We start from the raw sequence: 16,847 nt of genomic DNA, 5'->3' as shown, positions 1-16,847 counted from the left end.
CTTTTCTTAAACAATAAAATCTGTCTGAGAGTTCCATTAGAGTTCCTGGTTGCCAAGAGTGATGACCCCCGCTATCCGAAGTAAACTGACGAATCAACCGCTGAGCGTCCTGTCAACCGTGTACTCCAGGCGAAATGGTGAGCTTACGTTTTTACAATCTTACCACTGTTTTGAGGTCATTTGCTAATATTACAATTGTCTTCACTTTTAATGAAGTATTTCTATGCGAGGGAATTTGTGGATTTGATGATTTTTGCCAAACACCTAGACCTTTGTTTGTTTTGATAATGGTTGCTAATAAGAAAATTATGTTTTCATTCAGCTGTCATACAGCTGACAAAAGTGCACGTTAACTTAAACTTGCCGCTTTTAAAATGTCACATTTGATGGTTTTAGCATAAACTGGTTGACGTGTGACCGTTACTTTTATAATTGAATGTGTTTAGTTAACCGTGATTTTTCAGATGCACATATTATGTAGTTGCACTGTAATAAAAAAGTTTCAAATATGAATTAAGATTATATTTTAATGCTGCATGTAAGCATAGTGTATATTTTATTTGTTATTAATATAAAATACAGCGTAAAAATATACAAAAACATCTAACTGAACACTCCTTGTTCTCATAGTTTTCCCTGCATGACTTTAATGTAAAAGCTGTTCTTTTTCACACATTCCATAATTGTCCAGGATGAATTAACTACTGACTCAAATTTTGCCAAAGTTAATTGTGTGCCTTTTCGTGATTTACGAAAGAGTTTCGTTGCCGATTCTAAACGATCGGACGAGATTCGAAACGTCTACTATTAAGCTGATCTGATTTTCATTGCCCCATAAGAGCACATAATTCAGCAATCGAGCAAGCGTAGTAGATTCCCCTGAAGTTTCATGCGCTCTGAGAAGCTCGGGCTCCCCCTTCGGGAATTCTGGTCACCCTATTACTATAGCAAAGGAAATCAAGGATGGATATACAGTGGTGTGAAAAACTATTTGCCCCTTCCTGATTTCTTATTCTTTTGCATGTTTGTCACACAAAATGTTTCTGATCATCAAACACATTTAACCATTAGTCAAATATAACACAAGTAAACACAAAATGCAGTTTTTAAATGATGGTTTTTATTATTTAGGGAGAAAAAGAAATCCAAACCTACATGGCCCTGTGTAAAAAAGTAATTGCCCCCTGAACCTAATAACTGGTTGGACCACCCTTAGCAGCAATAACTTCAGAGGTGGATTTGCTGGTGTGTTTTGGGTCATTGTCCTGTTGCAGCACCCAAGATCGCTTCAGCTTGAGTTGACGAACAGATGGCCGGACATTCTCCTTCAGGATTTTTTGGTAGACAGTAGAATTCATGGTTCCATCTATCACAGCAAGCCTTCCAGGTCCTGAAGCAGCGAAACAACCCAGACCATCACACTACCACCACCATATTTTACTGTTGGTATGATGTTCTTTTTCTGAAATGCTGTGTTCCATTTACGCCAGATGCAATGGGACATTTGCCTTCCAAAAAGTTCAACTTTTGTCTCATCAGTCCACAAGGTATTTTCCCAAAAGTCTTGGCAATCATTGAGATGTTTTTTAGCAAAATTGAGACGAGCCCTAATGTTCTTTTGGCTTAACAGTGGTTTGCGTCTTGGAAATCTGCCATGCAGGCCGTTTTTGCCCAGTCTCTTTCTTATGGTGGAGTCGTGAACACTGACCTTAATTGAGGCAAGTGAGGCCTGCAGTTCTTTAGACGTTGTCCTGGGGTCTTTGTGACCTCTCAGATGAGTCGCCTCTGCGCTCTTGGGGTAATTTTGGTCGGCCGGCCACTCCTGGGAAGGTTCACCACTGTTCCATGTTTTTGCCATTTGTGTTTAATGGCTCTCACTGTGGTTCGCTGGAGTCCCAAAGCTTTAGAAATGGCTTCATAACCTTTACCAGACTGATAGATCTCAAATACTTCTGTTCTCATTTGTTCCTGAATTTCTTTGGATCTTGGCATGATGTCTAGCTTTTGAGGTGCTTTTGGTCTACTTCTCTGTGTCAGGCAGCTCCTATTTAAGTGATTTTTTGATTAAAACAGGTGTGGCAGTAATCAGGCCTGGGGGTGGCTACGGAAATTGAACTCAGGTGTGATTCTCCACAGTTAGGTTATTTTTTAACAAGGCGGCAATTACTTTTTCACACAAGGCCATGTAGGTTTGGATTTTGTTTCTCCCTAAATAATAAAAACCATCATTTAAAAACAGCATTTTGTGTTTACTTGTGTTATATTTGACTAATGGTTAAATGTGTTTGATGATCAGAAACATTGTGTGTGACAAACATGCAAAAGAATAAGAAATCAGGAAGGGGGCAAATAGTTTTTCATACCACTGTAAATTTTGGTGACTTAGAGAGATCATGAAAGCTCTTCTGCTCTTTCTCACTCATACATCTTCATGTGTTTTTCCATATACTTTTGTTCCCAAGAAAGAGGTCCGATTTCTCTACAGGTCAAATCTCTTTGGTCATATTATCTGCTGCCTGTGTAACTGATTATGCAGACCCATATTTTATCTCATTGATACCTGTACTGTAGTTTCCACTTCCCTCTTTATGTCCTTGTAACCATTTTCAGAACCTGCTTTCTCCAATATTTAGTGTTGCTGGCCATTTTAAGTAGGAACCAACCCTGCCCAGAACACACCAGTCCATCTCAGACAAACTCCCTTTTGCCGACCCGTTTTAGAAGTATCAGGCATGAATCAACAGTTAATCCTAGAAGTGGCGCAATGCCATTACAGCCAAAAATGCCATGCAAACTCATACTTGCTCATACTAGGTTTAATTAGAGTTGTCAGTCAGTCTACCTTTGCATATATTTAGGGTGTGGGCAGAAAGACAGAATACCCAAATAAAGTCTTTGTAAAAATAGGGAGATTGCCCATGCTCCATACAGAGAGTGTCACAGCTGGAACCAGAGTCGGGTTCAGTTTTATTATCACTGAGTGGAAATCAGTCTGCATCAGACCAAAAAAAAGAATGTATACAGTAAGATAAAAGTAAAAAATGTTCACTAAACACAACATGCATTACCGTATTTGTTTGAACTACTAACAGCCCCAAGAGCGGTGTTTGGGGGTGGCAAGTGGGGCGACCGCCCCAGGCCCTACTCCTAAGTGGGCCCCGCTTTTGAGGTCCACGTGTACCGTTCAGGCAGATTTGTCAAGTTATATTCTCCAGTTATATTTTGATATAGTCCGCATGTTATCTTGCAAACATTTAGTGGAATACTGTAATGAGAAAATCCAATGTATGCTAACATTATTATTATTAAATTCATGCACAATTTTATACAGTCCATACAAACCAGTAACAGCATTTGACGTAACTGGCCCCCGCTTGGGGTTGGTCATCCCTAGGCCTCGCACACCTGTAACGCCGCCTCTGAACAGCCCTGATTCTGAAAGTACAAATGACTTTTTGTTTTGTATTTATTCTACACTGCAAGATTCTTTCACTTGTCAACATTTAAGGGTTTGATATGCAGAGTTTGGGTGCAGAGAATGTGTATGATAATTGAAGATTTTTTTTAAGTTTTTTTAGGACATAGTCTGTTCTATAGCTGTTCTATTGACTGTATTCATGTTATGTGTAACTTTTACTTATAATAGCATATTTTCATTCAAAGATATACCTCAAAGTGCTTAACAAAATATCAAAGAGAATATTACAAGAAAAGAAAAATAAGATCATGTAAGAATAATAATGAATAAGTAAGAAAGAAAAAAATCCATATGATCTTATAAAATAAGGGTAATCAACATCAGTCCTGAAGGGCTGCAGTGGTTGCAGGTTTTTGTTCCAGCCCAGCTGTTTAATTGGAAAACAATCTTTGCCAACAGCAGGTGTTAATGAATGTATGACTTGGTAGTGTTTTAATTCTAATTTAATTCTAATTCTTGGTAGTGTTTTAACTCTTAAATTTATTGTATGAGGAAGTCGGGAGTGGCAGAAAAGTGTGTAAGAGTTGTACAGGATATGTATGAGGGAAGTGTGACAGTGGTGAGGTCTGCATTAGGAGTGACAGATGCATTCAAGGTGGAGGTGCGATTACATCAGGGATTGGCTGTGAGTCCTTTCTTATTTGCAAGGATGATGGACAGGTTGACAGAAGAGATTAGACAGGAGTCCCCGTGGACTATGATGTTTGCTGATGACATTGTGATCTGTAGCGATAGTAGGGAGCAGGTTGAGGAGATCCTGGTGAGGTGGAGATATGCTCTAGAGAGGAGAGGAATGAAGGTCAGTAGGAATAAGACAGAATACATGTGTGTAAATGAGAGGGAGGTCAGTGGAATGGTGAGGATGTAGGGAGTAGAGCTGGCGAAGGTGGATGAGTTTAAATACTTGGGATTAACAGTACAGAGTAATGGGGAATATGGAAGTGAGGTGAAGAAGAGAGTGCTGGCAGGGTGGAATGGGTGGAGAAAAGTGTCAGGAGTGATTTGTAACAGACGGATATCAGCAAGAGTGAAAGGGAAGGTCTACAAGACGATAGTAAGACCAGCTATGTTATATAGGTTGGAGACGGTGGCACTGACCAGAAAGCAGGAGACAGAGCTGGAGGTGGCAGAGTTAAAGATACTAAGTTTTGCATTGGGTGTGATGAGGATGGATAGGATTAGAAATGAGTACATTAGAGGGTCAGCTCAAGTTGGACAGTTGGGAGACAAAGTCAGAGAGGCGAGATTGTGCTGGTTTGGACATGTGCAGAGGAGAGATGCTGAGTATATTGGGAGAAGGATGCTAAGGATAGAGCTGCCAGGGAAGAAAAAAAGAGGAAGGCCCAAGAGAAGGTTTATGGATGTGGTGAGAGAGGACATGCAGGTGATGGGTGTAACAGAACAAGATACAGAGGACAGGAAGATATAGAAGAAGATGATCTGCTGTGGCAACCCCTAATGGGAGCAGCCAAAAGAAGAAGAAGTGTTTTAATTCTGCAATGTCAGGTCATTCTTAAATTGTGATTTTTTTTTTTTCCATTCTAATGATATCATCTAAATCGGGGCTTCTCAGCATCAGTGCTGTGGTTGCAGGTTTTTGTTCCAACCAGCTTCTCTTTTTAATTGGACTCCTGGGCTAATTAAGTGAACTGTTATTTTCCAAGTTCTGTGTTTTGGGAACAATAAAGAAGTTGGAAAACTAAGTTTGGTAAAAAAACAAAAATATTAAAATGTACTAAGCAGTTATATGGGAATAATGTTTTTTTTTTCTTTTTACCAATATTTTCATCTTGATGTTCATTCTATTTTTCCGGGTGTTCTAATTGTTTAATTAATCCATTATTTACTAATTAGTGGGTCTGATTTAAAAGTGCAGCCTCTCTTTATTCAGTGTTGTTTGCTTGGGTGTCTGCTCTGCTCATTTTTAATTGTCATTATTAAGATACAATGAAGAGTGAAAACTGCACAGAGAAAGGGCAAAATATAATTAACTCAACAAAACAGAGTTCAGCATTTAAGTCAATAGCAAAAGCAGAACTATTTCTAAATGTGTTATAAATGTAAAAATCATGCCTCTGTGCTTTCTTAATTTAGAATACGAGAAGAGAAAAAAAAAAAAACAGCTAATTAATTGAGATCAGTATTATCAGTTGTTGTCACTGATTATGAATCTGGTTGGAACAAAAACCTGCAGCCACAGTGGGCCCCCAGGACCGACTTTAAGAACCCCTGATCTAAATGATTAAAAGGCAAAAATGGATGAGTAATTTTTCATTCTTCACTTTCTTTTAATTTTTTTTTCTGAGTACCTTATTAAACCAAACGATACATGATGAATACACACAGGTATATATGGAAACAACATACTGTAGATGGAGAACATATGGTTCCTTTCTCATTTTACACTAAAGTAAGCAATTAAGGAGTGAAAATCTTAGCAAGCGAGACAATTAAAATGAAGTAGAAAAATGTTACTTGAGCAACAAGTGCTTCATCAGAAATAAATAACTTCACATGAAGCAGTCTGGTCAGAACAAGAACTTGCAGCCACTGCAGCCCTCCAGGACTGATGTTGCTCACCCTGATTAAAAGGGTCTGTGTCTTAAATAGCAAATCAATTAAATTGAGTTAATTAGCACCAGAAAGTGGCCAGTAATTAAGAAAATGGTTAGAATGAAAACCTGTAGCCACTGTGGCCCTCCAGGATTGGAGTTGGGAACACCTGTTAGATAGATACTGTATATAATTAGTAGAAGAGTAGTGTCCTTATATACAGTATCATATTGTAAGTCTCTAAAGATGAGTCTGTTAATAAACTCAGAAGGCCAGGAGGACAGAAGAAAACAAAGAAAAACTCCAGTTAATCTGGAGCAAAAAAAAAAAAAATCTGCAGGGGTTCCATTAATTTATTCATGATATCCTTTTTATGTTGACCATACAAATTTCTAAAATCATAAATTAGATCAAAGCAGAGAACTTGGACTACAGTAACTGAGAATAAAGTTATTGCGATTATATGTGAAAAACAGCATCTGTTAAAATTTCTTTGCCACAGTCAGTACAATTAGAAAAACTCAAATGATCATTAATATGGATCCCTAGTTACAGTATTTGATGGATGTACCTTGTGCTACCTTTTTTCAATTTGTTTGAGTAGGAGGAACTAGTCTGTCTTGAAGCATGAACCATTCAAACAAATTTGAGGTCTCCTTTTTAAAAACACTCCTGTGCTGAAGTTTCAGGGTTTTCTGCAGTATGTTAGCATCTTCATAACACATGGAACCCAAAGAACACCAGTGTAATATCATGAAATATGATTTTCGTTTTACACTCACCCTAAACCTTAGGTTTTTTGCTATGTGGAAGCAAACCTGACTGCATAGTGTTCAACTAGGCTTGGGGCTTCAGCCCCTAAGACACAGCCTTTACCTATAGTACTGTTTTCCCCATGACTAAACTGTGCACAGACTATCAATTAAACTTGTGTATTTGCGTTTCTGCTCACCAGACTCAAGGATCATAAGTCATAGTAAACCCACTAGGCAGTTGGGGCTCCAGCCACTAAGGTACACCCTTGCTAATATACTGTACAGGGAAATTCACTCGAAAGAGGCCCTGAATATTCTGTTGTAACTCGCGTTAGGATGAAGCAATCTGAACCAAAAAAATACGCTATATACCTTGATGTATGTATAATCGATTGCACTACATGTGATGCTGGAAGTGGTTTCCGCTTTCTGCTAGACACATTTCGACTTGGTGCTCCATGTTCCTGAATGTATCGGCAAGCATCTTGGGGGGAATAGAAGCAATTTTATGTTGGACGTTTTCCTTCAAATCTTTCACGGTATGAGGCTTGTTCCAATTGATTTTTCCTTTGCGCATACCCCAAACAAAGAAGTCTGGTAATGTCAGATCTGGCGACCATGGTGGCCAAAACCCCTTTGAAATTACCGTGTTGCTGATGAAGGACTCTGCCATGTTCCTTGCCAATGTGTGACACATTGCTCCAGTTTGCTGGAAGTAACCTTCTATTAACTCATGATCATCAAGTTGATTCTGATATCACTTAAATGAATTGGTGACCATATAGGTTTGCACCATGAAGACACACTGCTTAATACTGTACACCGCCATCCTGATGAGAATTCGAGTGACTGAGTGAAGAGGTATGGGCGGTGTGCACCCAGAACTTGCAAATGGAAGTTAAATGTCTTGACAACTGTCCGGCGCCTTCCTCATAGCTCCAAAACAGGGGCATCCTGGCTTATTCGAAGCTCCATATACTGAGGAGCACATTGCACATTGTTTCTTTCAGATTGCTTTGTCCTAGCGAGAGTTATTGCTGAGTATTCAGAGCCTCTTTCGAGTGAATCTAAACTATTATGTATATACTCTATTGACTATATTTCCTCTGATCTCTACTGACCTGGAATTATCAATAAGCTCTTAATTCCTGGGTGAGAAATTAAAGTCAGTAGAGAAATGAAGGCAAAGTGTTGTTCTATTTTCAATCCTCAAAGATGATATAAGCAGAAGCAAAGGTGCAAGTATTAAGATGATGTTCATTCTTTGTCCAGACAGCACATTTCTTAGTTACAGAGCCTTTCCAGAGGCAGATTTGGCATGCTTATATCATTTATCAGATGTGAAAGAAGATCCTCCCTCTAGTATTGGTTTATATCTTGGGTAACAGTATGCTTATCCTGTATGTACTGGGTCATGCCCCCTTGTAAACCTTAATCTAAATTAAACTTTAAACACACATTAAATAAGTGTGTAAGGTAAACGAATATACTATTTGAATGATCAAACATTATTTTATATAAGAAAACAATCAAATATTGAACATTAACCTAATCAAACAAGTATATTAACTAAGTTGAACAATTCCCGTAATCTCAGTTCAGCATTTCAATCTGTAAAATCAGCATTTCAGTCTATATAATAAAGTCCTTGTAATCCATCATTTGAACATACCTCCATTCAGTTCTAAATTATGAAAACTTCCAAAATTTTCATCCACATATCAACCAGGAATATACATTATATGGCTCCACTGATATCACAGCAGGGTGACACAGTGTGTTTAAAAAAAAAACCCTACATGCTGCATGATTTCTGCATGTTGGTATATGGAAGATGTCCATTCAAATCTTATTCTGAGAGCAAAGGCAGGATACAGAGGGTGTGAATGTAAAAGATTAGAAGGACATAGAGAAGGAGGAGATGAAGAAGGTATTAGGAACAAGAAAAATATAAAAGCAACTGGAGCAGATAATATAATTTTAGAATTTTTGAAAAGCTTAATGGATTACAGAGTTAATAGAAAGAGAACAAGTGCAAAGTTAATGTGGGAACTACATATTGGTGTCCACATAACAAGAAGGCAGGGACAAAAAGAAATTGCATTGTTTCTTCATTGGAGAAACTGCATGATGCAATGACATGAAGAACTGTGATGTTGTTTATATGCTAACAGATAACCTGAAATAAATGGCAGAGCAATTTATGAAATGTACAGGAAATCGAAACTACCATTTGAAGTCAGTAGCCATAAAAGGACTCTCTGGAGACAAAGTTAGTCTGCATCAGGGACTGGCATTGAGCCTCTTCCTGTTTGCAATTGTGATGAACCAGATCATGATGGATGAGATAAGGAACTCTGCATGAAATGTTATATCTGCTGAAAGTGTGGTGTTGGCAAGTGAAAACAGAGGACATACTGTAAAGGAAGAAAATGTATTAGTATTAGAGAAATAAGGTATGGGAATAGGTAGACCTAAAATGGTGCATATGTGCATAAATGGTCAAGAAGTAAAAAAGTTGTTACATTTATAGGACATAGATGTAAGTGAAATAGAGGAGTGTAAATACCTTTGTTTCTGTGACACAAAGTGATGGAAAATGTAAGGAGCTTTGGCTGGGTGGAAAAAAAGGGAAAGATGATAGGATTTCTTCTTTTTCTTCTTATTTCGACTGCTCCCGTTAGGGGTTGCCACAGTGGATCATCTTCTTCCATATCTTTCTGTCCTTCTCATCTTGTTCTGTTACACCCATCACCTGCATGTCCTCTCTCACCACATCCATAAAACTTCTTTTTGGCCTTCCTTTTTTCCTCTTCTCTGGTGGCTCTATCCTTAGCATCCTTCTCCCAATATACCCAGCATCTCTCCTCTGCACATGTCCAAACCAATGCAATCTCGCCACTCTGACTTTGTCTCCCAACTGTCCAACTTGAGCTGACCCTCTAATGTGCGCATTTCTAATCCTGTCCATCCTTGTCACACCCAATGCAAATCTTAGCATCTTTAACTCTGCTACCTCCAGCTTTGTCTCCTGCTTTCTGGTCAGTGCCACCGTCTCCAACCCATATAACATAGCTGGTCTCACTGCTGTCCTGTAGACCATCCCTTTCACTCTTGCTGATACCCATCTGTCACAAATCACTCCTGACACTCTTCTCCACCCATTCCACCCTGCCTGCACTCTCTTTTTCACCTCTTTTCCACAATCGCCATTACTCTGTACTGTTGATCCCAAGTATTTAAACTCCTCCACCTTCACCAACAACAATCTCTGTGAAGGGACAGATTAATGTCACTATCCAAGTTATGTCATTGATGATATCGCTTTAGGTACATTCAAAACAATCCTAAAGTAATTCAAACCCAGGACTTTGAAGCTGAGAAGCACCACCACCATGCCACTTACCAACCAATAAACCAATTAATATTTTATAGAGAGCATTTCTCAGTGTGTTCCATCACAAACCATAGCTGCTAGTCCACTGTATATTTCATATCACCATGACAGCAATAAACATGTCAGTGGTTGTTAAATATTTTGGAACTAAGAAAATATGACAAAATAAAGCCTTAATCTATAAGCACTATAGCATCAATTTGCCTAATGAATACATTAGAACATTCTGTCATTTCAACAATTAAGGCAAAGACAGGCCATTTAGCCTATATAGTTTGTCTATTTTGACTCAACTAACACTTGCAAAATTACAATTTGAGTTTTGAAGTACTACCATCTACCACACTACATATTCCATGTAGCTATGGTTCTCTGTGTGTGAACAATTTTCTTAAATTTCTATAAAATGTAGCCTGTGTCAGTTTCCATCTCTGTCCCTGGGCTATAACTGAAGGACCTATTTTATAGAAATAGCTGAGATCTACTGTAATAATTCCATTCATAATTATGAGCAGTTTTGTTGTCCATTCATCTCTGTTTGCTTATACTGTAAACATTCAGCTCTTTAAGTCTTTCCAAATATATCCTAGCCCACAGTCCTGGAATTAATTTAGCTGCTGTTCTGTGATCTTTCTCCATTGCTGTTGTATTTTTTGTAATATGGAGACCAAAACTGTACACAATATTACAGACAAGGTTTTACAAGTATGTACATAAAATAAGCATAACTTCCCTTGACTTGTACTCTACATGTTCATTTAGTTTGTTTGTGCAGTTCATTTTGGAAAATATGCATTAAGGGTTTATACAGTAGATGTTCTCACTGCCTGTTTCCAGCAATGTACTTGATTTTAGACTTTTTAATCTAAGCAGCACTTCTCCCTCTACAGTGCCCTTTTTATATAATTGAAAACATAAATATTGACATTATTATCTGCACTGGGGGCTGTGTTACACACTATAAGGATTTTAACCCTGTTGATTTCTAGTCGAAATCAACCAAATGTCCTTTCTGAGATAGGGCTCATCACTCAAGAAGCATACGTGCATTCTGATCTCCTTTTTGAGATTCTATCTTACCCCAGCTTCAGTGGCCCATAAACCTGTGTTCTTGTATCTGGCACAAGATTTTACCCTGCTAATCCCCTCAGTCTTATCTGGACTAGTGCATGGCACAGGCAAAACTTGCAAGAAGTCTAATATTTCTAGTGCTGCTCCTAAGATTAGCACCTAGCGTCCAAAGTCTGTCATGTAGAACCAGAAGCCTACAGTTATCAATAGCATTTCTTCCAAAGTGTACAATGGCAACTGGATCCATGATGGCTTTGGCAAGGAGCCTATCCTCCTATTCAAGGAGGTCTCCCATCGGTGCATCAAAAAGGCAATGCACCTGGATCTCAGTCTCCCTAATAACTGAGCTCCCCAGTAGCACTTCTCTTTTTTTATATTCACATAATTGCTGCCAGGATAGACAGTGGCTTCCTGCCATGTTGAACCTGAAAGCCAGGATAGAAGGTAAATGGATGAAACCTTCAAACTTCCCCTCCAAATGATCCCCTGATTGCAATGACCCTGCTGTATTAACTTAATCTGTTTGTTCACCACATCTAGAAAATGGAAAAATTTGTTATACAATTGTGTCTTGTCAGTTTTTTTTTTGGGGTAAAAGTGTAAATTATTATATACAGTAAATACATGAAGTTTTAATGTTTTGGCATGGATGAACAAAATGAATTGTAAAAGTACTCCCAGGGTTCACTAGATGGCAGTGTCTAGCAGTATTTGTGGGTTTTTTTCTTCAGGTCAGTCTGGAAGGATTGATTCCGTGCATTGTATTTCATTGTAAAGGTCAATTGCAGACACCTTTAGAGATAGGAAATTGGAGGACCTTTCTGTATGAATTTTTCATGACCACAGCATGTGCTCAAAAGTTTTTTGTTTTTTCTAAAGACCACATAAATGTCTTAGAATATTTGATGGAGTAGAAATGCCTAAAAACAATGTACTGTATTTACTTTGTCAAATTAGTATTTTTTATACAATTTACAAATTGGCAGTGCCATACCATAGTCTTTCTGAGATCTATTTCTTTTATATTGTAATTAGTATTTTAAACATTGCATGATCAGCTGCTTTCCAAACCTCATCTCCAGAGACATATACACTAGCCCTGGAATTTCTAACAGTTTTCCACAGCAGTAGCATCTCAATATCAGGTTTGTTTTTAGATACTTGTTTTTGACACAGCGCTTTCTTTCTTAGACACTCAGGAAAATGCGCCCGCCCTTGAGATCACATTTATTTCTATTTTTTGCCAGCAGCTTTGTAACCTACTTTATCAGGAAAGCCAGCTCCCTCACCAGGATAACCCTGGACAAGTTGGAAGCTGTTTTGGAAAAGAGGATGGTGGCAGAATTGGGGGCCATCATGAAAAATCCCCTCCTAGATGCACACTTTTAGAGCACTTTTAGCCACAGGCTCATTCCACCATGTTAGAAGCTCCTTTGGGGATCTTTTCTTCCCACTGCTATCAGGCAGTTCAGTGCTTCATCCTGGCATCCCAAGCAAAATGCTTATATTCCTGTGGTCCATTTTACAATTTCTGCAAAATATAAATATGCTATTCGTGTTAGACTTTCTATTTCTCATTGTTACGGGTATATGATTTATAAATGCATTCTGCAAAGTAACTGCAGATTATGGTCTTCATCCAGATAGACTGGCTCCTGCAAAAATGGAAAAGATTATAGATAAAAAAAGGTTCATTTCATCTGCTGCTCACAATGTGTAGTCTCTGAGATTTGACTCTTATTGACATTTTGTTTCTTATTATAATTACAATATTTGCTACTCAAAGTGCTTTCTCACTTCAAGCAGCAGGAAAAGACTTTTACAAAATAATGCAATGTGTCTTATTTGAGATGGTTTGCATTAACTTTTGGCACACAGTTCTAGCCACCTTTACCAACATTTTTACATTATTTTCGTTGTCACAGTTGGCGTTTTTCTTTCACGGTATTCACAGTTTGGTTTATATTTGACTTTACACAATATATCTATGTACATATGATGTACAGTGGTGGGATTTAAAGCCATCAACATGTTTTTATTTATTCAGACTCCACCATGTCATGACCCTGTAGTGGAGATAGTGAGTAACTGTTTCATATACATTTGGATCATAAATAGGCAACTTACTTGGGGTGTCTCAATGAGCCATTGGTGGGAACTGAAATGGCAAAGTTGTAGTTAATAGATCAAGGCCTTAGCCACCAGGACAGAATGCCTTTAATTGAGGATGAAGTACTGGCACCTACAAAGAAGGCCTGATTTGACTAATTTGTGAAGAATGAAGGTTATAGTATCACTCAGTGACAGCTTATCCACAGAGTAGGTCAGAGCTCCACTCTCTCTATATCATAAAACATCAAATGCTGAAAGAATACCATAGCCCCTTTATTAAAAAAAAATACTACAATTAGTTTCTTTGATATGAAGAGAATTGATTTCATAGTATAGAAAATGGATGTTATGTTTTCAAACCCAATGCCATTGTATCAACTCTTTTCTGGGAGTTAAAATTTTAGCTGGAGACTCTAGGGTTAGTTTTAAGGTTAGGCTTCATAATTGATGGATAATGTGTCATTGGTGTTTAGTTATTCAAAAAATGTAACTTTTTGGAGTACTACTGGAAGGAGAGCTAGAGGAAACACTGAAAAATGGAGCATAGCTAATCTCAGATTTAATTAGTATTTTTTTTGAGGAAAGTGAAACTGTAGAAATAAGGGCTTGATTAGGTTTTTATTTTATGTTACTAATTAGAAGGTTTTATCCCTGATATGCTAATGCATCTTTCATACAGACAGGGCTGATTTGGCTTTTCAGACTGGTTTAGCTTTAACTGAATAAAGTTGTGAATTGGAGAAACTAGTTTGCTGTAAATGCTCATAGATGCAAAATTTCTGACAACCAAAATACAGTAATTGAGTCCTTTTTGCTGTAACATTTTTCCAACAACTAGTATTTTGGAGGACCTCATAAAAATACACTCACTAGCTCTCTCTTTTTACACGTTTTAAACCTCTGTGAGTTGTGTGGCAGATTGCCGGGGTCATTACCTGGCTGGGATGCCAGGAGGGACCCGAAAGGGACAATAATAGCTTCAGGGTCATGAGGGGGCCACCGCCCTGGACAAAAAGAGGACCACGGGAAAGGGACAAAGAGGTTCTGACCAGTTGGGAACCGTGGCTACCGCTAGGGGGCGCCTTAAGCCTCATGGGACTTGGGGAACTGTCACTTCCGCCACACCAGGCAAGATGGCGGGTGAACCTGCCAGGGATGCCCGGAGTGCTTCCGGGGCAAAGGGCAGCACTTCCGCCACACCAGGAAGTGCTGCCGGAAGATTGTCACCAGCCACCTGTAGCACATCTGGGCAGGAATAAAAGGCGCCGCCTCCTAACAGTCGGTGAGCCAGAGTCGGGAGTGGGAGTAAGACAAAGATCCCAGGAGGAGAATAGAGGCAGCTAAGGACCGAGTTAAAGAAGAGTTCATTGTGGGAGATTATTGCTGTGTGCTTTGTGTAGTGTTTGGGACTGAAACCTATGGTTATTTATGAAAAATAAACGTGTGCATTTTATAAAGATGTGGTTTCTGACTGGTGGTGTCCGGGCAAGTCTCAGATAGATAGATAGATAGATACTTTATTAATCCCAAGGGGAAATTCACATAATCCAGCAGCAGTATACTGATACAAAGAAACAATATTAAATTAAATAGTAATAAAAATGAAAAAATAAAAAAAATAAAAATAAAAAAAATGTTAGCATTTACTCCCCCGGGTGGAATTGAAGATATGAAAGAATTAACCATAAGAAAAATAGTGTTGGTGCAATCTTATTTTTTAAACACTTAAATTTGAATGCCTTTAAATTGTTTTCACCTACCCATTAGCCATAGAAAGGAAATCCTGCCCTAATTCCTCCCTCTATGCATTGCTCAGCTTGCAGAATATATTACTAATGCAGGAGACACTTTAGGGCTGAGAGGATACTATGAGTTGCATTTTCATATATCTCTTTAATTCCTAAAGCATACAGTATTTACTATATGGAAAATGCTTGGCATTTTTTGAACTTTTAGAGATTTGTATTTTGGCAATATATTTTCATCCTGTGATCTAATGTGCCTATAATATAAACCTTCATCAAAACTTTCCTTAACTTCAGGCAAGTTAAAGATTTTGCTAAAAGAATGCTGATCAACTTTCCTAAACAATCCTTAATATCTGAGGTGGAAAGTATTCTTTCTAGCTGTAAAGTTATAAGTAATATCTCATTAAGCTATACTATCTTTAAGAGAGAGCCCAGCCACCCTGTGAAGAAAGTTCGTTTCTCCCATGCCTCGTCCAGAATCTTCATGAGGGTAAAGAGCTGGTCCACCATTCCACTGCCTGGATGAAATCCACATTGCCCTTCCTGGATATGAGGTTCTATGACTGAGCATAATCTTCTTTCTAGTACCCTGGCATAAGCTTTTCCAGGGAGGCTAAGGAACGTGATCCCCGATAGTTGCAGCACACCCTCCTGTCCCACTTTTTAAAAATGGGGACCAGCATCCCCGTCTACCGCTCCAGAGACACAGCTCCTGATTACCATGCAAAATTGAAAAGGCATATCAGTCATGACAGCCCAACAATGTCTAGAGCCTTCGGCATTACTGGGCAGATCTCATACACCTCTGGGGCTTTGCCACTGCAGAGTTGCTTAACTGTCTCTTGACCTCCCTGAGGTAAATAGGCATTGATCCTCTATCAGCTTTTGTCTCTGCCTCCTCCACAGAAAGCGTTTCCATTGGATTCAGGATCTCCTCAGAGTGTTCCTTCCACTGCCAGACAATATCCTCTGTCTTGGTCAGCACTTCTCCATCCTTACTGAGAACAGCCTGGGTGAATCCCTGCGTTCCCTTTCTGAGTCGCCTGGTGGTTTGCTTGAACCTCTTTGAGCCTGATCGATAGCCAGTTTCTATAGGCTCTCTGACCATCTCCTGCCTGTGCATTTGCTTCCCTGATCATCCCTGATTTTGGCCTGTCAGTACTACTTTACTTCTTCAGGAGTCTCCTGTGCTAAATATATCTGGAAGGCCTCCTTTTTCAGTCAAATGGTATCCCTCATCTTGGTGTCCACGATTGGGTCCTTGGATTGTTACTTTGGAAGACACTTATGGTCTTCAGGCTGCAGCTGTTTGCAGCTCCTCCTCCATTGGAGGCTTTAAACAAGGCCCATTCACACTCTGTGTTCCCAGCCTCCCCTGGGATGCGGGAAGAGCTATTTTGGAGGTTGGAGTTGAAAATCTTCTAGACAGGAACCTTCCCCAGACGTTCCCAGGCTACCCTTACTACTCGCTTGGGTTGTCCAGGTGCTCCTGTGATAAGTGTTCCATGGCATAGAGCAGATTTTAAATAACTAATCAACTCCTGATAGCATGCAGGCTCAATATGGGTGAAGGGGTACCCTAGATGGCAGTTCCAGGGTTGTGAGGTGTTTGGCTGGCCACACTCACGTTCAAATGTGGGTGGATCAGTCAGGTGCTGCATTCTCACCTTGGTGTGGGCACATCTGTGCCTAGCCAGGCTAATACAAGAGGTGTCTGCATGGCAGTTCCTCCT

General features: G+C 39.1%; 1 protein-coding gene across 1 annotated transcript in view; it reads left to right on the top strand.

The window, feature by feature from the left end:
* The first annotated feature begins 61 nt into the window (after positions 1–61).
* The window catches only part of nme7 (NME/NM23 family member 7), a 212,231-nt gene continuing 195,445 nt past the window's right edge, over positions 62–16,847 (top strand). Inside the window, exon 1 of the mRNA XM_039745178.1 lies at positions 62–137. Coding sequence (XP_039601112.1) covers positions 135–137 — 3 coding nt within the window. The 5' untranslated portion in view covers positions 62–134. The remainder of the gene's footprint in view (positions 138–16,847) is intronic.

Source organism: Polypterus senegalus, chromosome 2 (genome assembly GCF_016835505.1).
Source record: "Polypterus senegalus isolate Bchr_013 chromosome 2, ASM1683550v1, whole genome shotgun sequence".
In the NCBI taxonomy this organism is placed as follows: Eukaryota; Metazoa; Chordata; class Cladistia; order Polypteriformes; family Polypteridae; genus Polypterus; species Polypterus senegalus.
The sequence above is the reverse complement of the archived record's forward strand: the minus strand, read 5'-3'. Positions and strand labels throughout refer to the sequence as shown.